The 20,959-nt window shown below is 29.9% G+C and overlaps 3 protein-coding genes across 3 annotated transcripts; 1 reads left to right on the plus strand and 2 right to left on the minus strand.

Moving 5' to 3' along the window:
* Positions 1–357: 357 nt before the first annotated feature.
* Positions 358–1,869, minus strand: LOC123906634 (LOB domain-containing protein 25-like). Its single transcript, XM_045956587.1, has 2 exons — positions 1,816–1,869; positions 358–896 (listed from the first exon to the last, which is right to left on the minus strand). Exon 2 carries the CDS (start codon positions 888–890, stop codon positions 465–467), a length of 426 nt encoding a protein of 141 aa, XP_045812543.1. The 5' UTR covers positions 891–896; positions 1,816–1,869; the 3' UTR covers positions 358–464.
* A 12,222-nt stretch (positions 1,870–14,091) lies between these two features.
* Positions 14,092–16,269, minus strand: LOC123906635 (LOB domain-containing protein 25-like). Its single transcript, XM_045956588.1, has 2 exons — positions 15,998–16,269; positions 14,092–14,707 (listed from the first exon to the last, which is right to left on the minus strand). Exon 2 carries the CDS (start codon positions 14,674–14,676, stop codon positions 14,245–14,247), a length of 432 nt encoding a protein of 143 aa, XP_045812544.1. The 5' UTR covers positions 14,677–14,707; positions 15,998–16,269; the 3' UTR covers positions 14,092–14,244.
* A 1,472-nt stretch (positions 16,270–17,741) lies between these two features.
* Positions 17,742–19,477, plus strand: LOC123904058. The gene is made up of 2 exons (XM_045953753.1): positions 17,742–19,021; positions 19,213–19,477. The coding sequence occupies exons 1-2, from the start codon at positions 17,742–17,744 to the stop codon at positions 19,475–19,477; spliced, it is 1,545 nt and encodes a 514-aa protein (XP_045809709.1).
* Positions 19,478–20,959: the final 1,482 nt, after the last annotated feature.

Genomic DNA, 20,959 nt, shown 5'->3' on the forward strand with positions numbered 1-20,959 from the left:
CTCTATACATTTTTTCATATGCCTACATTGATATACCTATGACTTTTCATTATACACACAGTGTATGAGTATGACCACAAGCCGTTTTCATAGCGACATGACAATTTATGGATTACCAACTTATTTTGGTAGATGCAATAGGATCCATTGTAATCTTTTCGAAATGTATAAACACATCTTTAATATCTATCTTATATTTACATCACTTTTTTTTTATTATTATTTTGTTGTTGTTGATGTTATTATTATAATTTTCATAATACTTATTGTTTCAATTTATACGAATGATTTTTCAACATTACAATATAAAATACTGCATAATACCCGTGCATCGCACATGTGTGGGACTAGTATTAATCAAAATATCCAATACTTTACAATAGGAAACCCTAAATAGTGAACTTGACTTAAATTGATATAGGAAACTAATTGATGCATATAAAAGGTTGAAATTAAATCACATATCATTGCTCAAAATTAGAAGGGTAATTATAAAAACCATTAGAGTAATCAACATGTCCAAGACCAAGAGAAGAAGAACCTTGAATAGTAAATTGAATCAAATCAGCATTTGTAGCATCAAGTTCCTTTTGAAGACCAAGGAGTTGTCTTTGTAGCCCTGAAATAAATCCAACACAACCATAAACTGGATCTTTAATCCTTGCTTCAGCTTCATAAGCTAAAGAATTCACTGTATCTTCCCTTTGATGAGGTAAAACTTCATTTAGAAGTTTACTAACATTACTTGCACCAAATACTTTGTGAACATTGGCAAATTTTTTAGGCTCTTCTGGTGGGAAGTAAGGTGCAAAAATGCAATCTTGATTACATTTTCTTCTTAGAAATTTGCAAGCAGCACATGGAGAATTTGAGTAGCTAGAGGTCATCATCAATATCTAATTAATCTTAATTCATTAATTGGATCAAACACAATTATCAATTGTATAACCAACCCAACAAAATATTTTAATTGCAAACTTTATAAGTTTAAATATATCATAATATATATCTAAATAAAAAAAGGAAAAAAATAATATTCAAATAATAAAATTAATGGCTAAAACTTGAAAAAAGTAATGAAAATTGTCTAATCTCAATTCATTGGTACCCACAAAATAAAACACAATTGTTTTATAATAAAATAAAACACAGTTTTTTTTATAAACAAAAAATTTATTAAAAAATGAGTGCAGAGGGTATTCAAACCCTTACAACAAGATCGATCCAGACCCAATATCGTAGCAGAAGAATTCTACCCACCTTCTATGAAGGGTTGCAGAGCCCCATCCAATCATGTGCTCGAAAGTCGGACAAAAAAAAGACGAATAAATCCAATTACATATAGTATCCTACCAACATAACCAACATGAGAACCACAACAAAACAACCTAGCGAATTTGATCTTTTTAATTCCATAGATCGACATATATATCTAAACTAGGGTATGGAGACTTTACTTGCTTTGATCTCTCTCTCTCTCTCTCTCTCTCTCTCTCTCTCTCTCATTTTCTTTCCTTTGTGATGTTCACATGGAAGTGGCTAAAAGGGACAAGAAAGACTAGACATGTGTGGAACTTTCTCAATTTTCAACTCTTTCCATTGAAAGATACATTTCATTCACCCCTAATTGCATACCTTCCAAAATTTTGAAAAAACAAAAGCATGATGATCTAACAATAGAAAAATTAATTTATTAGACAACACTTCAACTTAAAAACAAGGAGAAAAACATAAATATTTTGGCATGAAACTAGGTTATATATATATATATATATATATATATTGAACGTATAATATGTGAAGTTAAATCATTACCTTCCACCCTTAGCTAGGCTAGATCTTTCAAGATAAAATACTCTTCAAGAGAGAGAGAGATTTGATAAGAATTGACCCTATAGGTAGTTATAAATAGTTGAAGAATAAGATGAGAGAAATTCGTAAATATAGTGACAACATGAGAGTGTATAGGGAGGCAAAGACATTTGTGATGATAAAGAATGGAAAAGAAAGCAAAAGACAAAGTTACCAAAAAGAAAATATATAGAAAAAGGAAGCAAAAGACAATAATTGCCATAAATGGGACATTAAGGTGAAAAAAGAATGACTATGACATAAGTTTTTTTTTTTTTTTTGGTAATGACTATGACATAAGCTTTTAATTATATCAAACACTAAGAATAGCCTATTTAATTTAACTTTAAATTTTAAAATAATAATAATAATAATAATAATAAATTAACTTGTCATAATCCACCCAACTACTAGCTTATTATATTTATAAAAATATTATTTAAACACAATTATCTAACAAATATACAACAATTATATTCTTTTATAATTAAGTACTTACAATATAATTGAGTCTTATAAGTTATAAATATAAAAGGAAAACAAATACAAAGAGCTGTATCTTTTTAAATGGATCCACTTGATGGTTTTGTTTATAGTTAACAACACAGTTTTTAACACATATTTATTAAATTTGATAAGACTAATATGAGTTTCAACTAATAAAAAGAGTTGCGTAAAAAAAAAACTAATAAAAAGAGTGTGTTTATATATGTGTTAGAGAGTTTGTTTATCACATTATTCTTAAGGTTTTTTTTTCATATTTTTAGGAAAGAAAAAGAATTTAAACAAATACTTTTAACCTAAATCATTTTAAAATTAAGGTGCTTATAAAATTGTTCTCTAGTTTAATTTTAGGTTGTTTTTTTAATCAAACAAAAAGTCACATATATTAAATTACACTACTAGAAAACTGCTTTGGAGCGTCGGCCAAAATGAGACGCTAAATGGCAAAAAACGGACGCTATAGTATAATTAGCGTCTGCTTAGTGTCCACATCGTGGCGGACACTTAAATGCCCGAAGCTAGACAGTTGCGTCCAGTAGACGCTATTTGGCGTCCGTTTTATTAGACGCTAAGTTGAAGCTAGTGACATGTATATAGGCAGACGCTAGTAGCTTCGGTTTTTGGGTGACGCTATTGATATATATTGGTGCCATACAATGTCAGCTGTAGAGTCCGCTTGGCAGACACTAACTGTAGCGTCTGTTCATGATGCGATGCTATACGTTAGTTTCTGAATTATATAGCGTCAGCTTAAGCAGACGCTTCTGGTTTTTTTTTCTTTCCAATAACTGATACTAGAAAGGCAAATACGTATATTACTAAAAATACATCAAAAAATTATCTTTCATAGTTGCAACCAGAGTTTCTCACAACCATACATCTTTTCTCACAACCATACATCTCTACCAATATAATCATCAAAACCAAAGATAATATGAAGTGTCAGGCATAAAAGAAAGCCAAGAACATAAGTATCCTATGATGATAAGGCAAAAAGAATACAATTGTATTTATGCAATTAACCTTGAAATGCAACAAAAATAATGTCATCAGTAGAACTTATATCCCATCCTTGGACCAATATGCGATCATAATCAATTCTAAGGTACCTGTTGAGTCCCATCTCACTATTTGTTCACATTAAACTACATGAGTGCACTTGATGAAGTGAGTCCTAAACCTCTGCTAGTTAGTGAGAAGTATAGACCGATGAAGCTTTACTCGCTCGTGGTTGAAAGCTTTCAATGAGGAAAAGGGTGGTAACAAATGAATGTCGAACCATTGAGTTGAGATCATAGCATGTAAATAATTTATCAAGCGGCTACTTTTCTGTTTAATATACCCGATAAAGATGTACTCTATCTAGTCTAGTTTAATGTTATTAATAACCACGTTGCAATTGGAACATACACTGTTCAACTGTTTCGGAGACAGCACTGAATAAAGCAATTTTGTAGGAAAAATGAAATTCCATATGTCCCCTAGAGTTGTCCAAAGTTTTGAGTCGCAAGAAGAAAACTAGATAAACAAGCATTATGAATACTACGTAACTAACTGATTGCTCTGTCCCTTACTCTGAATCAAGTGTATTCAGTACATACACATAAGTGACCAATTGATTCAAACCTAAACATATGCTACAAGAATTCTAACTATGATCTGATTACGTAACTAACTAACCCCTTACTCTCAACCAACTCAACTGTATTCAGTACACATGAGTAACTATTTCCAAAATTCCAATTGATTAATTCATGCTACCTAAACATATGCTACAAGAATTGTAAATTGAATTTAACCTATAGTTAATTGAGAACTACTTACATGAAAAGTAGCCATAATGCAATGGAAAGTAACAAGAAACCGAAGAGGAAATTGACGGGAGAAGCAGCCATTTGTTGTGAGTACTGACGGACTAAGCGGAGAAATATGGGAAATTGATTTTCAATAGTAGTCTCGTCGAAGAAAGACGAAGAAGGTTCTGCCGCGTAAGTCCATAGGAATAAGAACCCTAGAAATGGAAAAGGGAATTTGATTTTGAAGCGTGATGATCGGAAGTGTTCGATCGTGTTTGTTTATATTTTATTTGATTTGATTTGATTATGATACCAGATCCGATCCGATTCGATTCAAGAAAGTGCGTAGTGTTTGTTTGTGTTAGCACGATAGAATAGAAGATATGTCACGCGGGTGGGTACAATACAGCTTTGATTTCGGGTGTTTGAAGGTGACGGCACGCGATAAACTAGGGTTCAAAGAAGAGGAACCATTTGAGGAAGAAACAGATTTGTTTTTTAATAAATTTATTTATTTATGAATGTTAGATTAATTATTAATGAAAAAAAATACAAGAGTTTTTGCTCTTTCTTTTTCAATTTAATTTAATGATTTAATGATGGATGGCATCAGCCTCAACAGACGCTAAGTAGCATTGTTTTTATTTATTTTTGCAGTGTCCATGTACCGTCTCCAAAAGCGGACTCTATGTTTAAAAAATCATTTAAAACTAAAATTTAAAATAGAAAAGTCATAGCGTCCAATGTATAGACGCAATATAAACGCTAGTAGCGTCAGTGTCGTGGCAGACGCTAATTTATTTGAAGCTACAACACATTTTTCTTGTAGTGTTAGAAGACACTTCCCATTAGCATAAGATGTGTACAATGAGAAAGTAAGACAAAAGTCAAATGACAACGAGTACATAAAAAAAATGAGACAGTGTCTTAAAAGAAACACGCCATACTGTCTCTAAACAGATTTAGTTCGAATTTTCTAGCTGTGGGCCAATTCAAGGCTAACTAATACCAAAATTATTGCAGTTTTAAAAATGTTAAAATATTATTTTGTCAAAAAAATGTTAAAATATTAAAAAAAAATTATATGCATATGTAGTGCTTTAAAGTTTGAGTTGGTCGTCAAATGTGGACACCTCCCAAAAAATCCATCTTGAAAACCTTATTATTTTTAGTAAAGAAAGAGGAAGTGGTATAATATTTTATTAAAATTTGTTGAAAATGGTAAGAGTTTCTCTTTCTATATTTTTTAAGTATCACTTTAGGACAAACGAAATATTTGTGTCTCTTAACTATTTTGTCCAGATCAGTCTGATATTTAATTGATATGTATGAAAAATTATTTTATTGAAAAAGACCAACAATTTAAATAGATCTCATTTATCTCGAAGAGTCTCTCCAATTACGTGTAGAAAATATCTTAATTTATAAAAAAACATCACTTTAAAAAAAGATTCTTAGAAAACAAAATAACAAAAAATAAAAAGAAGAACATTTTTTATATATTAATGATAACAGTATTTTAATTCATATGCTGTGTAAAAAAAAGTATACCGTTAATCAACTAGAATTATTGTATAATTTGTATTCTGTTTTTCAAGACAAAAACATTTGGAGGTCACTTAGCATATTCTGTAAGCTCAAATAGAAAGGCAAACATGAAGAAAAAAAATTAATAGACAAAATGATTTTTTTTTACAAGAATGGACAAAATGATAAGTTTTTGAAAATTCATTAAAACAAAGTAACATAGATTTAGAAGTTGAGTTTATAAGAGTATCGAGCAATCAATGTATATACGAAGTAAAATAGTGAATATCACATAACACAATTGTGTTAAAAATAATAATTACATAACACAATTAATTATGATATGATTTTGAATATTATTAACCACGACTTTAAGGTTTTTATTTAAACATAAGAGAAAAACTTTTTCATCAGAAATCTAAAAAGAAGAATTGCAAGAACAAATCGCCACTTTTGTTTACATCTACTATCTCCCATGATTTTCAAAAAAAAAATGAGATTAAAGTAACATCATTTTTAAGATATTGTCATGTGTTGATTCTTGTATTTTTGCTTTCAAATCTTTCGTAACAAATAGCATCTCTCTAAACATAAATTGTGATTAATAGATATCATGAATATTTAAAAAGAAAATGTTAACCTATTAAAATAATAAGTTAAAGAAAAATATATTGAAATATTAACTTTCTTCTTGACTAAATTTGAAATATTAACTTAGAGATTTGTATATTCGACTCTTTTAACATTATTACTTTATAGTTATTATACCCAATAAAGGGTGGGAAAGCATGAGAACAAGCCCCACTTTCTCTCTATGATTGATCTGATATAGTCTCATATTGACTTTAATCTCACACCAATCAACCGTAGCTTAATAGTCTATTGGTCTCTTTCAACAACTTGTTGATATTAGAGTTAGAATTTACATTAAGGATTTTGACATCCTTCCACACAATTAACGTTGTACTATAATGACAAGTCATTAGATTTGTTTTAGTAGTAAGAGGTCTGAGTATATTCTGGAGGTTTTGGATTCGATTATCAGTTTTATTATAACAAAAAAATGTTGTACTACAAGAGATGTCTCCGCAACCTTTTACTCTGTAGCACTTGTTAACAGGTTGGCATTAAATGTAGAAATTAAGAGAGTCCCCCACCAACGATGAGTAGTGTATAGAAGACAATGTAGACATTGACACGGAAATGAAGTTGAACAAGAATTAGGAAAAATATTAAATAGTGCTTCTGTGACAGCGACACTAGTTTAGAAATCTAAATACAGTCTTAACCTCTTAAAAGTGTAAAGAATATTCTTTTTAAATTTTTTTATTTTTATTTCCTTAATTAGTGTTCCAGAGGACATTAGTTAGCACGACCTAAAAAATTATTAAAAAAAAAGTAAATGACTTTGTATGAAGGATTGTCCATAAGTTGTCTCAAAATGGTTGTTAAAATATCATTTGTCTAAATAATGGTGTTAGTTAAAGGGCACATAGAAAGGTTTAAACCACTATTTCACGTTAGACATGGACAATAAATATGTTGTATAATGTAAAATTCTAATGAATATGGGGATTAGCTGTGCGATATTTTAATTTTCAAAATTTTAAAACTGAAATAAATCACTTTTTGATTGTGGCTAAAATTTATTCTTTTTGAAAAAAATTTAGAAATAGATTTTTCAAAAACTTAAAATTTCAGAAGCTATTTCATTAAAATACTTAACAAAAATTGTATAGTTTAAGGGGGTATGAAAAATAGGAGGGAGTACAAAGTAGATTCTTGTAATCATATTGGAGGTGAGGCTAATAAACAGCCCATTGCTTAGCCCAATTCTCCCTTAGGAACCCAAAATCTCACGAAGATTACTTTTTTTGGCCCCTATTGTTTCCTCTAAGGCCCCCCAACATGACTATTTTGGCCCTTTAAATGCGTTCGGATTCTAGAATCCAAAACTTGTTTGTTATGAACCATACAATCCGAAACCAGTTTAAACAAGCAATTGACTAGTTATGGTTGACTTGTACGTGATGTTTTGCCCAGGAAAACATGGGTTTTGACTGTACAATCCAAAATGTCTTGTTTTCATGGTTTTATGATTGCAATCGCCTTTGGATCACACAATCCGAAACCATTTCGGATCCTACATGCCAAACTGGGCAGTTTTTAAAAAAATTTGTAAATTGTTCATTTTGTAATTTTCTGCATAAAACATGATTTCAGACTGTACAATCCAAACCTGTTAATTTGCTTGTCCATTTCGGTTCGCAGGATCCAAACCTGTAATTTGCTTGTCCATTTCGGACTGTACAATCCAAACCTGTAATTTGCTTGTCCTAATGTATTTCGGATTCTAGAATTCATATCATCCTGAATCCCCCAAATTCAAGGTTATTTTGGGATTTTGGGGGGTTTAAGAGGAACACGGGGGCGAAAAAAACAATCTTCAAATCTCACTTCTAAAGAAGATAACTGCTCATTGCTTTATTGAGAAATGTTTTTATAAAATGATATAACAACTTTGTAACTCTTCAAAAATTCAAACAACTATAACTTTCGAATCTCTGCGTATCGGAATTAGGATTGATGAAATCTTATTTTAGATGAACAACGTCTCAATAAAGATGAAATATATTGGCTTTATCACGAATAAAAAGGAAATAATAAATAAATTTTAATAAATGATTTTGTTTCGAAAAATAAAATTTAAATAAAAAATAATAATCTTAATAAAATAATAATTTTTTAAGCTAAAAAGCCTCCGTTTAAAGTTCGCTTTAAATCATGTTTAGTATTAATTAGGTAGGCCCTGATTAGTGTCTGTATTTTGTGTAGTGTTCTTCATAAGTGATGATTTGTCAATGGAGTTTCTTTACAGATTTCATTTTCTGCAGTTATCTTCTTTCTTACAATTTTAAATATCTTTGAAAATATATTTTCTGATTATTATGATTTGAAATGCATTTGGATGGACATGTATGTATCCTAGTGAGCGTGATATACCAACAGTTTTGATATCTATCAACCAATAATTGTGCTTCTCTAATCATTAGGGGCCATATATGGTACAAATTAGTTTATTCCCTTTGTTCATAAAGAAACAAAATAGAATATCTTTTATATCTCAAACTTTTCCTCAAAATGACCCTTTCAATATTAATAGCTGAATGGCCCATAAAAATAAAATGTTTGTTTACACAAATCCTAACAAGCATGCTGGAAGAATCAAAGTATGGCATTCCATATTTGTATTTATTTTTTTTTTATAAGTGAGAATAGTTTATTTGATAGTAATCAAGTAGTAATCAATTGGGAGCTGCTTCATATAAATGATAATTGCTTATTTAATTTGATTGATCATAAGTATATGATGGCTCTCCATTTCTTAATGCCCATATATTGTGTTAAGAAGTCGTATATCATATGTGAGTCGGTCTGGACAAAAGTTTATAAGTAAGAGACAATCCTCATCTTATAAACTAGTTTTGTAGGATTGAGTAACTCTCAATTTTAAGATGGTATCAGAGTCTCCAAGATCCGTTGGGTTATTCATCATTTATATCAACGCACTAAGCATAACAGTGCTAGGCGTGAGAAGTCTGTTAAAAAGTCTCGCATCGAATATGAATTGGCTTGAACAAAAGTTTATAAGAGACAATCATCATCTTATAGGGTTGAGTTGAACCGACTCTAAATTATACATAAATTTTATAAAAAATATTCAAATGTGATTTGTGATTTTCTCTGATCTAGCTTGGATGCATCTCTCCTAGTCTAAATATAAGAAACTATGTTATCATGGCATGGCCGCACAAATATTAACAACCAAACTGATGCAATATTATAGATGTGTGTGATGATAAAATAGAAAAGTAGATTCGTGTATCCTATTTAAGGATCTAAAAAAAGTGATCATGAAGAATTAAATAATTTAAGCTATGAATTTGCAATCATATATGTACCGACTCATGCTTAACCACATTTTTTCTATCTTTATTACTCGAATTCGAAACATTAGTTAGTACTTGAGAACTCTGACTTCAGTTCCACTCAAACTAATGATACTTAACATTTGTAAGAAAGAAAGAAAAAAAATTCACCATTAATTATATTAGCAACGTGCATGTTACTTTGTCTTCTTTTTTTTAACATGATATTATTATCGTTAGTGATAACTAGTCTCCATCCGAGAACTTGTGGGGCATATATATATATATATATATATATATATATATATATATATATATATATATATATATATATATATATATATATATATATATATATATATATATATATATATATATATATATATATATGAGATGATTTCTCCCCTTCCAATTAATTTTCTTTTCATATGTTGAGTCGGGAATTAAACTCTGACGAAATACTTAAGGGAGTCAAGATCCTTCCGGGATGAATCAATTCATTGTTGTTTGCATGTTACTTTGTCTTAAGTGGAAATTGGATTACCCTTCACATGCATGAACACAACAACAGCAACTGGAACAATAGATACTGACAATTAATGGTGATGTTGTAGTGGAGAAAGGACATGAAAATGCTTTCAAAAAAACATCCCCAACCGATAATATTCTTTTTTGGATATATTGTTTGTAAAAAAGTGTACAAGCATGAGATATATACAGTGTACAAACAAAGAATTTTGCCATAAAAAATATGTAATGAGAATTTTGTTGAATTATAAACTACCAAAATCTCCATTTAATTTGTCCACATATAAACTTTTTTTAAGTGGGCCACGGCCCACTCCAATCTAAGCTCGACCACTACATAATCTTTTTCCAAAGGAAAGATTTTGGAAATTTTCACATTCCAGCCACTTACTTTCTCGCTTACTCCCCTAGCGCGAAAAAAAAATCGAAAAATATGTTCCAAACTGTTTTTTTAGTGTAAAATTTACACTATAAAAAATTCGGAAAACTTTTTCCGAATTGCTAGGGGTAGGGGAGAAAGTGAGTCGGTGGGATGAGAAAAATTCAAGATTTTGAGAATTATTAAAAAGATGTAACTAACAGACAACTAGGGAATCTTCTAATGTGTATCCTATATATATATATATATATATATATATATATATATATATATATATATATATATATATATATATATATATATATATATATATATATATATATATATATATATATGTCAAGTTTTTTTAGGATGGACTAATTGATCTAAGTGGACAAATATTGTTAGGTTTAGTGTGAATGATTAAGTCTTATATCGATTATGTATAAAATTAATGTTGGATTTATAAGAGATGTGGCCCATTAACCTAACCTATTCAGATTTTGGATGAAGATGTGACATTTTCCTCTCTTATATTGTTTCTCTCGAACTTCCCCAAACTCCCAAACAAATATTAGATAAAAATAATTTAAAATTCTAACAATAAGTGAAAGTAGAAGTTCACAGTTCACATCTTATGATTAGATAATGACCTAATCTGTACTATTATTTGAAAATAAAAATTAAAATAAGAGTGTACTACAACAAATTAAGACTTAACCTAAATATAAGGTGATTTAAGCTCTTGCTTTCAACCTCTGAAAATTTCCATTTTTCTAAAAGCATTCTAATTATGTCTACAAACTAAAATTGAGCTAACTATATTATTATATTTTTTCTGAAAAGGTAACTCACTATTATTGAATACTAATACATTAATACTATTATTTTCCTTTGTTTTTTTAAAAAACCGGTCACTATAACTAAATTTTATAGTCTTAGGTGTGAATATGAAGAAGACTATATAAGCTACTATTTTAAAGCAACAACAAATTGGTTTTCATTTTTTTTTTTTTTTATTGAAACTATTTTTCAAATGTCAGTTGATGAAGACCACTTATATCAAGCCACCCTACGTATATAGCCTTTATATACATAGAAGTTGGACTGCATGCCTAAAAAGGTTGGTGTGCTACTATATATACAAAAAATCAAAAACTAGATATTAAAAGTAAAAAAGTAGACCAATTTTATATTTTGGTTGATTGCACTTTAGACTTCAATAAGGCTGTCGGCATATATGGAATTTAGTATGTGGGGTCTATTTTTTTAACTATATAATTATAGGATATATATTTTCTCTAAACAAATTATGAAAATAATATTGGTCAAAGCTAAAGAAATATATATGCAGTGTAGAGTATAGTGCCGCCACTCATGATTAAAGTATATGAGTTATTTTATCAAAAAAATGAAAAAAAGAAAGTATGAGTTAAAATATTCTTTTCTTTTGTCAAGAAAAAAGTATGAGTTCTATCAACCAAAAAAAGTATAAGAGAGTTCTATCAACCAAAAAAAAAACGAAAAAGTATGAGTTCTATCATGCTTCGGATTTTCAATTTGCTTGCAAATTATAAGAAAGAAGTCCACCAACTTTTTTAAAAATATAGCTAATAAGAAATTATACAAAATTGGTGATACAAGGATATTCTTTCACCTAAGCTGAAATTAAAAAGAAATGTTGTCTCATAACTGGAAATTGGTAGTTCTTAGAAACATTACTTCCTCACTTATAAAATGTATGAGTTTAATCACTAAACTACTTTATTGAAAAAACAAAAACAATAATATGACATAACTCGAGCATAGAAAAACAATGGTGCTTCTAGATTTTGTTCAATCTAGTTGCTTGTGGGGCGCCACGGGTTATTTAGTGGTTTTGTTTTTTAAGTTGCGTACTTGTTGTTGTTGCAGTGGTTGGTTGTATTCTTTCACCTAAGCTGAAATTAAAAAGAAATATTGTCTGCACCAAAAAAAAATTGTCATATTGTTTAAAAGAAATATGTTAGCACACAAGGTGAGTTTTCATCAAACATGTTAATATTTTTTTAAAAATGAAAAATATTTTTTAAAAATGGAAAATATATTAAACAAACACTAACATGTGTACAAATCAAGACAAAAAGTTACAACAAATATACATAAGGGTCATGCTAACCGGTGCCCCCGGGGCACTGGTTAAGGAAACCAAAAAAGGAAATTTTAAAATTGAAAATAACACTTTTTAGACTTTCGAGGCATTGACTGCACAAATTTCAATATGATATTACTATATTTGGTTTATAAATGAGACAACTATATATTTTCCAAAAATTAGTTTTAAGACGTAACCTTAATAAGCTCCATAAAATCAGTGTGTTAGACACACCATGTTTGAGAAAATGTACCAAATCAAAGAATCCAAATATGAAATTATAACTTGAACGGTACCAATCAGTCTCATATAAGTCCAAAATCGTTTGGCCACTTTAACAATAATGTCCACCTCAATAAGAATATGTGTTATCTAATTTTTTGGGTGCAAATGTGTTATCTAATTTTCAAGAAAAAATTAAAATAAAAAGACGTTTATATAGGAAAAACCAAATCGGACATAGATTAAATATGAGGTCGAAGTTTCCTTCAATTGGTATTTGGTAGGAGTAGGACATTGCTTGCATTATATATGTGGGGTCGAAGTTTCAATTTCAAACACGATTTATTTATTCATTTTAAGGGTAAAATTTCTATCTACTAGGCTAATCGACAAAAAAATAAAAAAGATAAGGACCCCGTTTGAATTAGCTTATTTTTTAGTTTATGCAAACAACTTATACAATTTTTATGTATTATTATAAGTTTGTCAAGGTAGTTTATGATAAAATAGCTTATAAAAATACAATTTTCACTAGTGTGAACTTATAAAATAGCATAAAACTTAATTTATATTGTATAAGTTGTTTGCATAAGCTCAAAAATAAGCTAATCCAAACGAGGTAAAAGTCTAAGTAGAGTTTGCATAGCCGGTAGCAATGATAAATCTCAGTCAGAGAATTTGTGAGACAAACAAGGTGAGTCCTCCTCCCCAAATGAATTTTTATCAAACGTATGAGCCAAATAATCTATTCTCTGACCACCTATTTAAGGGGTCCAAAACTCTTACCACAAGAACCAATTCATTAATTATTAGAGAAAACAACCATTTTCATAAGATGTATTTGATTCTATCCAAAAGCTTGCCACCGCCGAAAACTTTATCAGAGAAATGTAGTCCTTCCTAGTCCGCCAAAACATCTGAACAGTAAAAGTCCCTTTTTCTTACCTCTTTTAATTGAAGCTAAGAAACTTTCAAAATGAGACCAAATATCATATCATGTATTCATAAATAACACATACTCACTCGGTCTCAAATATAAGAACTAGTTGACCACTGTACACACAACAATGCATAACTTTGGTTACGAATATCTTAAATTGTGTATTAGTAAAAATTCTAGAAATTTGATATTTTGAAAATACTTGTCGAAACAAATCAAACAATATCTTATATGATAATATTTACATTTATAAACTTTTAGAAAAATACGGTCAAAATAAGACATATGAATAGTACATTTTGTCAAATGAGGTCTTATAAAATGGGACAGAGAGAGTATTATATACAAAATGAGTGACTCTATATAATACATTAATTACAAGGAAACCCTAAATGGTGAATTTGAATTTATTATTATCGGAGACTAATTGATGCATACAAAAGGTTGAAATGAAATCACATATCATTGCTCAAATTAGAAGGATAATTAAGAAAACCATTAGAGTGATCAACATGTCCAAGGCCAAGAGAAATTGAACCTTGATGAGTAATGCTAATCAAATCAGCATTTGTAGCATCAAGTTCCTTTTGAAGCCTAATAAGTTGTTTTTGTAGCACTGAAATAGCTCCAACACAACCATAAACTGGATCTTTAATCCTTGCTTCAGCTTCATAAGCTAAAGAATTCACTGTATCTTCCCTTTGATGAGGTAAAACTTCATTTAGAAATTTACTAACATTGCTTGCACCAAATATTTTGTGAACATTCACAAATTTTTGAGGCTCTTCTGGTGGAAAATAAGGTGCAAAAATGCAATCTTGATTACATTTTCTTCTTAGAAACTTGCAAGCAGCACATGGAGAACTTGAGTAGCTAGAAGCCATCATCAATATTTAATTAATCTTAATTCATAGCAACCTAACAAATCAAAACACAATTATTAATTTTATAACCAAACCAGAACTATTTGTAGAGAAGGTAGAAACAAACAATTAGTTTTTCAATTGATGTAATTCACTTGCTCTTTATAAAGGAATTTCGAGTACCCTTATAATGGAGTGTTCGGGATTCAAACACCCTGACTTCTGCATATATAATATAATGTACCTATCAACTGAGTTAAATTCACGGGACAACATATTTTTCTTATAAAAGAATAATATAGCCAAACCAAATACTAGTAACTATTTAAATTGACAACTTCAATTAATTTCAGTCATAATAATAACATGCCAAAAAATTAAATATGACTAAAACTCAGAAAAAGAAAAAATTAATGGAAATCTAATCTTAATTCATTTTTGTCTTGGTGATATAATCTAAATTCATTTGCACCCGACAAATCAAAACAGTTATTGCACATGACAAACCCAAAATAGGTCAATTGACAACTATAATTTCAATTTATTCAACAAAAAAAAAAACTTTAATTTCAATAATATCAAGATAATAGAATTAATTAAAGACTGAAATTAGAAACAGAATATATAATGAAATTTTTTTCTAATTTTTTTTTATATGGAGTTGAATGATCAAACCCAAAATCTTCAGCATATTACTCAAATCTCTCACCGGTACTAATCTAGTGGCTTTCTTTTTAATTTTTTTTTTTGGCATTCAAAGATTTTCTATTTTTTCCTCTAAAACCACACCAAAAATTTGGGAGAACAAATATATTACCAAATCATAAAAACTTTATCTTAACATAAATATATGTTTCTTGTCTTTTAAATTATTTTCATATAGCTAGTATCAATTTTATTTTTTTTAATCTCTTTAATTCTATAGATAGATTATTGATCGACATATGTATCTAAACTAAACTAGGGTTATGGAGGATTTACTTGCTTGTTATTTGTTAATCTCTCTCTCTCTCTCTCTCTCTCTCTCTCTCTCTCTCTCTCTCTCTCTCTCTCTCTCTCTCTCTCTCTTCACATGGAAGTAGCTAAAAGGGACAATATAGAACGGCACACCTACCACACTAGACATGTGGAAGTTTCTCAATTTTCAACTCATTCCATTTGGAAGATACATTCCATTCACCCCAAATCGCATACCTTCCAAATATTTCAAAAAACCAAAAGAATGACATGATCTAATAATAGCAACATTAGTTTCTTAGACAAAACTTCAATTGAAAAAACATACATATTATGGCATGAAACTAGGTTTTTATTGAACATATAGTATTTAAAATTAAATCATTACCTTTAACACCCTTAGCTAGGCCAGATCTTGCAAGATCGATATACTCTTTAATATATAGTTGTGTGTATGTGTGTGTGTGTGTGTGTGTGTGTGTGAGAGAGAGAGAGAGAGAGAGAGAGAGAGAGAGAGAGAGACTAAGAACCCTAGCTAGTGATATAAATAGTTGAAGGACAAGATGAGAGAAATCCGCAAATATGGTGACAACATGAGAGTGTATAGGGAGGCAAAGAGTATTTCTAGTGAGAAAGAATGGAAAGGAAATCAAAAGACAAGTGCCATGAATGGGGTACCAAGGTGAAAAAGAATGACTATGACATGAACTTTTAATTATGATATTAATATCAAATACTATACAAAAATATAGCTAGCCTGTAACTAATTTAGATTGTCCGATCTCTGATCAACAGTTAGATCAAAATACTTTATAAAATTATAATTTAAATATGAACGATCAATAAATTGCTTCATTTATTAAAATAGTGAATTCAGGTCCACCCTTTTCTTTTTATAATTGAAAAAAGATGAGAGAGTTCATATTTGAGTTCATATTAATAAATAGTTGATATTACTCACTTTAACCTATAAAATGATCACTCACTTTAGAAGAGCCGCATCCATATAGGTTTGAGTTAAAGAGATAAACTGTTACCATGAAATAATAAGACTCTTCTTTTACTTTGCAATTTTTTATAAATATATTTTATTTAAACTTGTTAATAAGAAAATGTTAAATTCTTAAATTGAATCACCGTAATAGAGAAGAAATAATGGAAAATACATACAATTAAAAAATAATCATTGTAATAAGAAAATGTACTTTAGGAAAAAGTGTAAACAATTATTTTGTATTTTCATTATTTCTAAAAAGCAAATACATCTGTTCATTTTAAAAGATAATTATTGTCTCTAATATACTTAACACAAATTTTAAAAATTAAAAACAGAAAATAGTCACAAAATTTTCTCAAAAAAACGTCGTTTAATTGCAACGTTAACCATCTAAGCTATTGTCAATTTTTATTGTTAAAATTTGTATTAAGATATCATTTTGTCTTTTTTATTGAAAAAACTTTTGGCCTATAGTATATCACCGAAAGTTATAATAAAGATTATTATTTTTAAACATGGGAACAAACCCACTCTCTATGATTTGATCAGAAAATCCAGCTACATATTTACTTTCACATTAAGAGGCTTCCTCAAATTAATCGACCTCAAATGTAATAATATAATGGGAGATTTCTTTTGACGCCTTCCGTGTTTCTCGCGTATCCTGCTCATTTTCATTTTTTTTCCTCATTCGCTATTTGTTGAAACTCAAGGCAAGAAGGAATGAAGTAGTTATCTTACTACACAAGTTACTCAACTTCTCTAACTAATTTGGTTACAAAGTTAGTTAGGAGTAGTTGTTAGTTAGTTGCTTAGATTGGTTAGTTAGTTAGACTAGTTAGTTTAACATTTTGCAATATAAATAAGTGTAAGCACATTGTGTAAACTCAAGTTTTGTGTTAATGCAAATTCTCTTCTTCTTGCTTAAGGTTCACATTGAGCCTAAGCTTTAGCATAGATTTCTCTTGTTCCTTCAACAATGGTGATTGAGTTTCTCTTTTCACATGGTATCAGGAGCAATCTTCTTTGAAGCTCCACCATTGTTACCTTTCTCTGCATCTGCATTTTCTTCACAAAACCTCCATTTTTTTCCTCAAAAATTGATTCGTTCTTTCGTTCTTGAATCTTGATCAAGATGTCTGAAGCAAGTTCATCAAGCACAATCAATGGCGGCCAAGCTACTCTTCAGAACAAAGGATATCAGAATGATACCTTGAATCCGTATTTCATGCATCCAAATGAGAATCCGAGTAATGTTCTTGTCACTCCTCTCTTATTTGGTCCCAATTACCACACTTGGTCTCGTGCTATGATGGTTGTGTTGCGCTCTAAGCACAAGTTACATTTCATCAATGGAGCTCTTCCACGCCCACTTGATGAAGACAGAGATTCAATTGCTTGGGATCGTTGTAATACAATGATCATGTCATGGATTAGCAATTCAGTTGATCCGGAATTTTCTCAAAGTATTCTTTGGATGGATACAGCCTCAGAAATTTGGAAGGAACTCAAAGATCGGTTCTACCAAGGTGATGTTTTTCGTATCTCAGATATTCAAGAAGAAATTTACACATTAAAGCAGGGTGAGTGTACAATTTCTGCTTACTATACCAAAATGAAGAAATTATGGCAAGAATTAAACAATTTTCGTCCCATCCCTGCTAATTCTTGCATTGATAATTGTCCTACTATGGATAAGATGCGTGCTTATAGGGATAGTGACCAAGTTATTCGTTCCTTGAAGGGTCTAAATGATCAATACTCTGCTGTTAGGTCACAAATCATGTTAATGGAACCTCTTCCTAATATTGGAAAAGTGTATTCCTTACTTGTTCAGCAAGAAAGGCAATCTTTAATTGTTTGCGATGAATCTAAACTTTTGGCTGCTTCTCGTTATTCCAACAATGGTTACCTTAATTCTATTGCTCAATCCAATCCTGGTAGAGGATTCAATGCCCCGCGTGGAAGAGGAGGTCGTGGAGGCAAGCCTTCTTATGGCAGAGGCAGAGGTAAAGGGAACAGAATCTGCACTTATTGTGGTTTAACAAATCATGTTGTAGATCAATGCTTTCAAAAGCATGGATTTCCTCCACATATGCAGCAAGGAGGTGCAGCCAACAACTGTTATAACAATGACGCCGAAGAGGATTCCAAATCTAATGCTTGTGATGAGGACAGTGGTACTTTGGATACAAGTAAGTTGAATCTAACTCCTGATCAACACAAGGCTTTGTTGGCTCTTCTTCAAAACTCTAGCAATATGAAATCTCATAGTGTGAACCATGTTATCACACAACCATCTTCCAGTACAGGTACTCTTTGCATCATTCTTTTTCCTTCACAGCCAAATGAAACTTTTATCCTTGATACAGGAGCTACAGACCATGTTTGTCACTCTTTAAAAAAAAATTCAGTGCATGAAGAGAATTAAACCTATTAGATTGAAATTACCAAATGGTGCACTTGTATCTACTTGTTTAGCAGGCACCATCATTTTTGACAAAAACCTGTAATGTACTCTATTTTCCAAATTTTTCATTTAATCTCATTTCTGTCCCTAAACTCACTCAAAGTTTAAAATATTTTCTTATTTTTTATGGAAACAAATGCTTGATACAAGACACACTATCTAGGAAGATGATTGGTGTAGCTGAAATGAATCATGGATTGTACACACTCAACACACCATTCACCAATCCTGTTACCTTGCAATACAAGCAATCTGCTGCAATTTCCCAGCTTTCTACCACAGTCTTAGATAATAAGTCTTCTAGGAGTTTAGATAGCTATTCTCCTAGAACCATAGATAGAAATAATGAATGTACTTTGTGGCACATGAGATTTGCCCACACCTCTTTTGATAAGCTATAATGTATCTATGTAATTAGCTCATCAAGAACTATAATGTGGATATCAATCTAAAGTTGAAAGCATATTCTTTTCTGAAACTGACAATCCATTTGTGCCAGAACAAACGAAGCATCAGAATTGATCATGTTTCACTTTTCTTTATCTTTCATTGAGTCTTTACATTTCTCACTTTCAATCCCTTGTTGTCTTTCAAATTGATCAACATTGCTTAATGTTAATTACATATATAAAATGATGGCTAATGTTACGGTGGACCACCTTCATAAATGGTCCACCGTGGATAAGTGATCTACCGAATATGAATTTTACAAAATTCATTCATTGTTGGATTAAAAGTTTATATCGTATAGATCATCCATAAATTTTTTAAAATTTTTTGAAAATCATTTAATATGTTATTGAAACCCATCAAGATTTACGTTATTTAATAAACCGTTAATCTTGATGTGTCTCAATAACGTATCAAATGATTTTCAATTTTTCTATAGATGATCTATATGATATAAACTTTCAATCCAACGGTGGATTTTGTAAAATTCATATTCGTTATAATGTTATTCATGACTGGTCCACCATGGACCACTTGATGAAGTGATGATATTAAAATTTACCATAATGTCCTTAAACCATGTTGTCATGTTGTAAGATAGAGACTATTAAATCACCACAAAAAAAAAAAGAGAGAGAGACTACTAACTTTCGGAAGGTACAAATTATCTACTAGTTAAGTACTATATTAATAATAAAATTTTACATCTTAAAATTTGTACATTTAATTTACTAACACTTTTTTTGACAGGAATTTTTTTTTTGTTGGTAGAAATTTTTGACAGGAGTTTAACTAACACTTTAAAAATATAAAAGTTTATTCTTTTAATATTAATTTTTATTTTTAGTATATTTAACAAGTACTCTAAAATTTATTTTTAGCCAGACTTTTTAATTAATCACATATTTAAACTACAAATTGTCAAATTCATTAAAATTGATGTCAAAATTTACTTCTACTACTGTTAAATTATTGTGTGAAAATTACACAATTCATTCTATTTTAATCATTGCGCCATGCATGAGGAGAGGGTGCCAAGAGACTCTCGTGGAAGATGACAGTACATACATGTGGCAACAACAACATCCCTGTCCCTGGCTAACATAAAAAGCCAGAACAAATCAAACCCAAGTTTCAAAAAATTTCCTCCATTTGTTATTCACTACTAATAATAATATTCTTTCAAATGTGAAAAACACTTGCATAAATGTTTTTTTTTTTTTATCTTATATGTATAAACTTTTCACCATCCCAAATTTTCCAAATTTTTTCATGTGTAAAAATTAAATTATCAAACTTCTAACAATTTAGATTATAAAAAATAAATAAATCTAACTATTACTTATGGTGCTCAAATTAATTTATTATTGTGAACTTGTAATTTGTTAGTTTTTTCTAAAAATCGAATATCATCTACGTATAACTGAAAAGAT

This window comes from Trifolium pratense, linkage group LG2, assembly GCF_020283565.1.
Source record: "Trifolium pratense cultivar HEN17-A07 linkage group LG2, ARS_RC_1.1, whole genome shotgun sequence".
Lineage (NCBI taxonomy): Eukaryota > Viridiplantae > Streptophyta > Magnoliopsida > Fabales > Fabaceae > Trifolium > Trifolium pratense.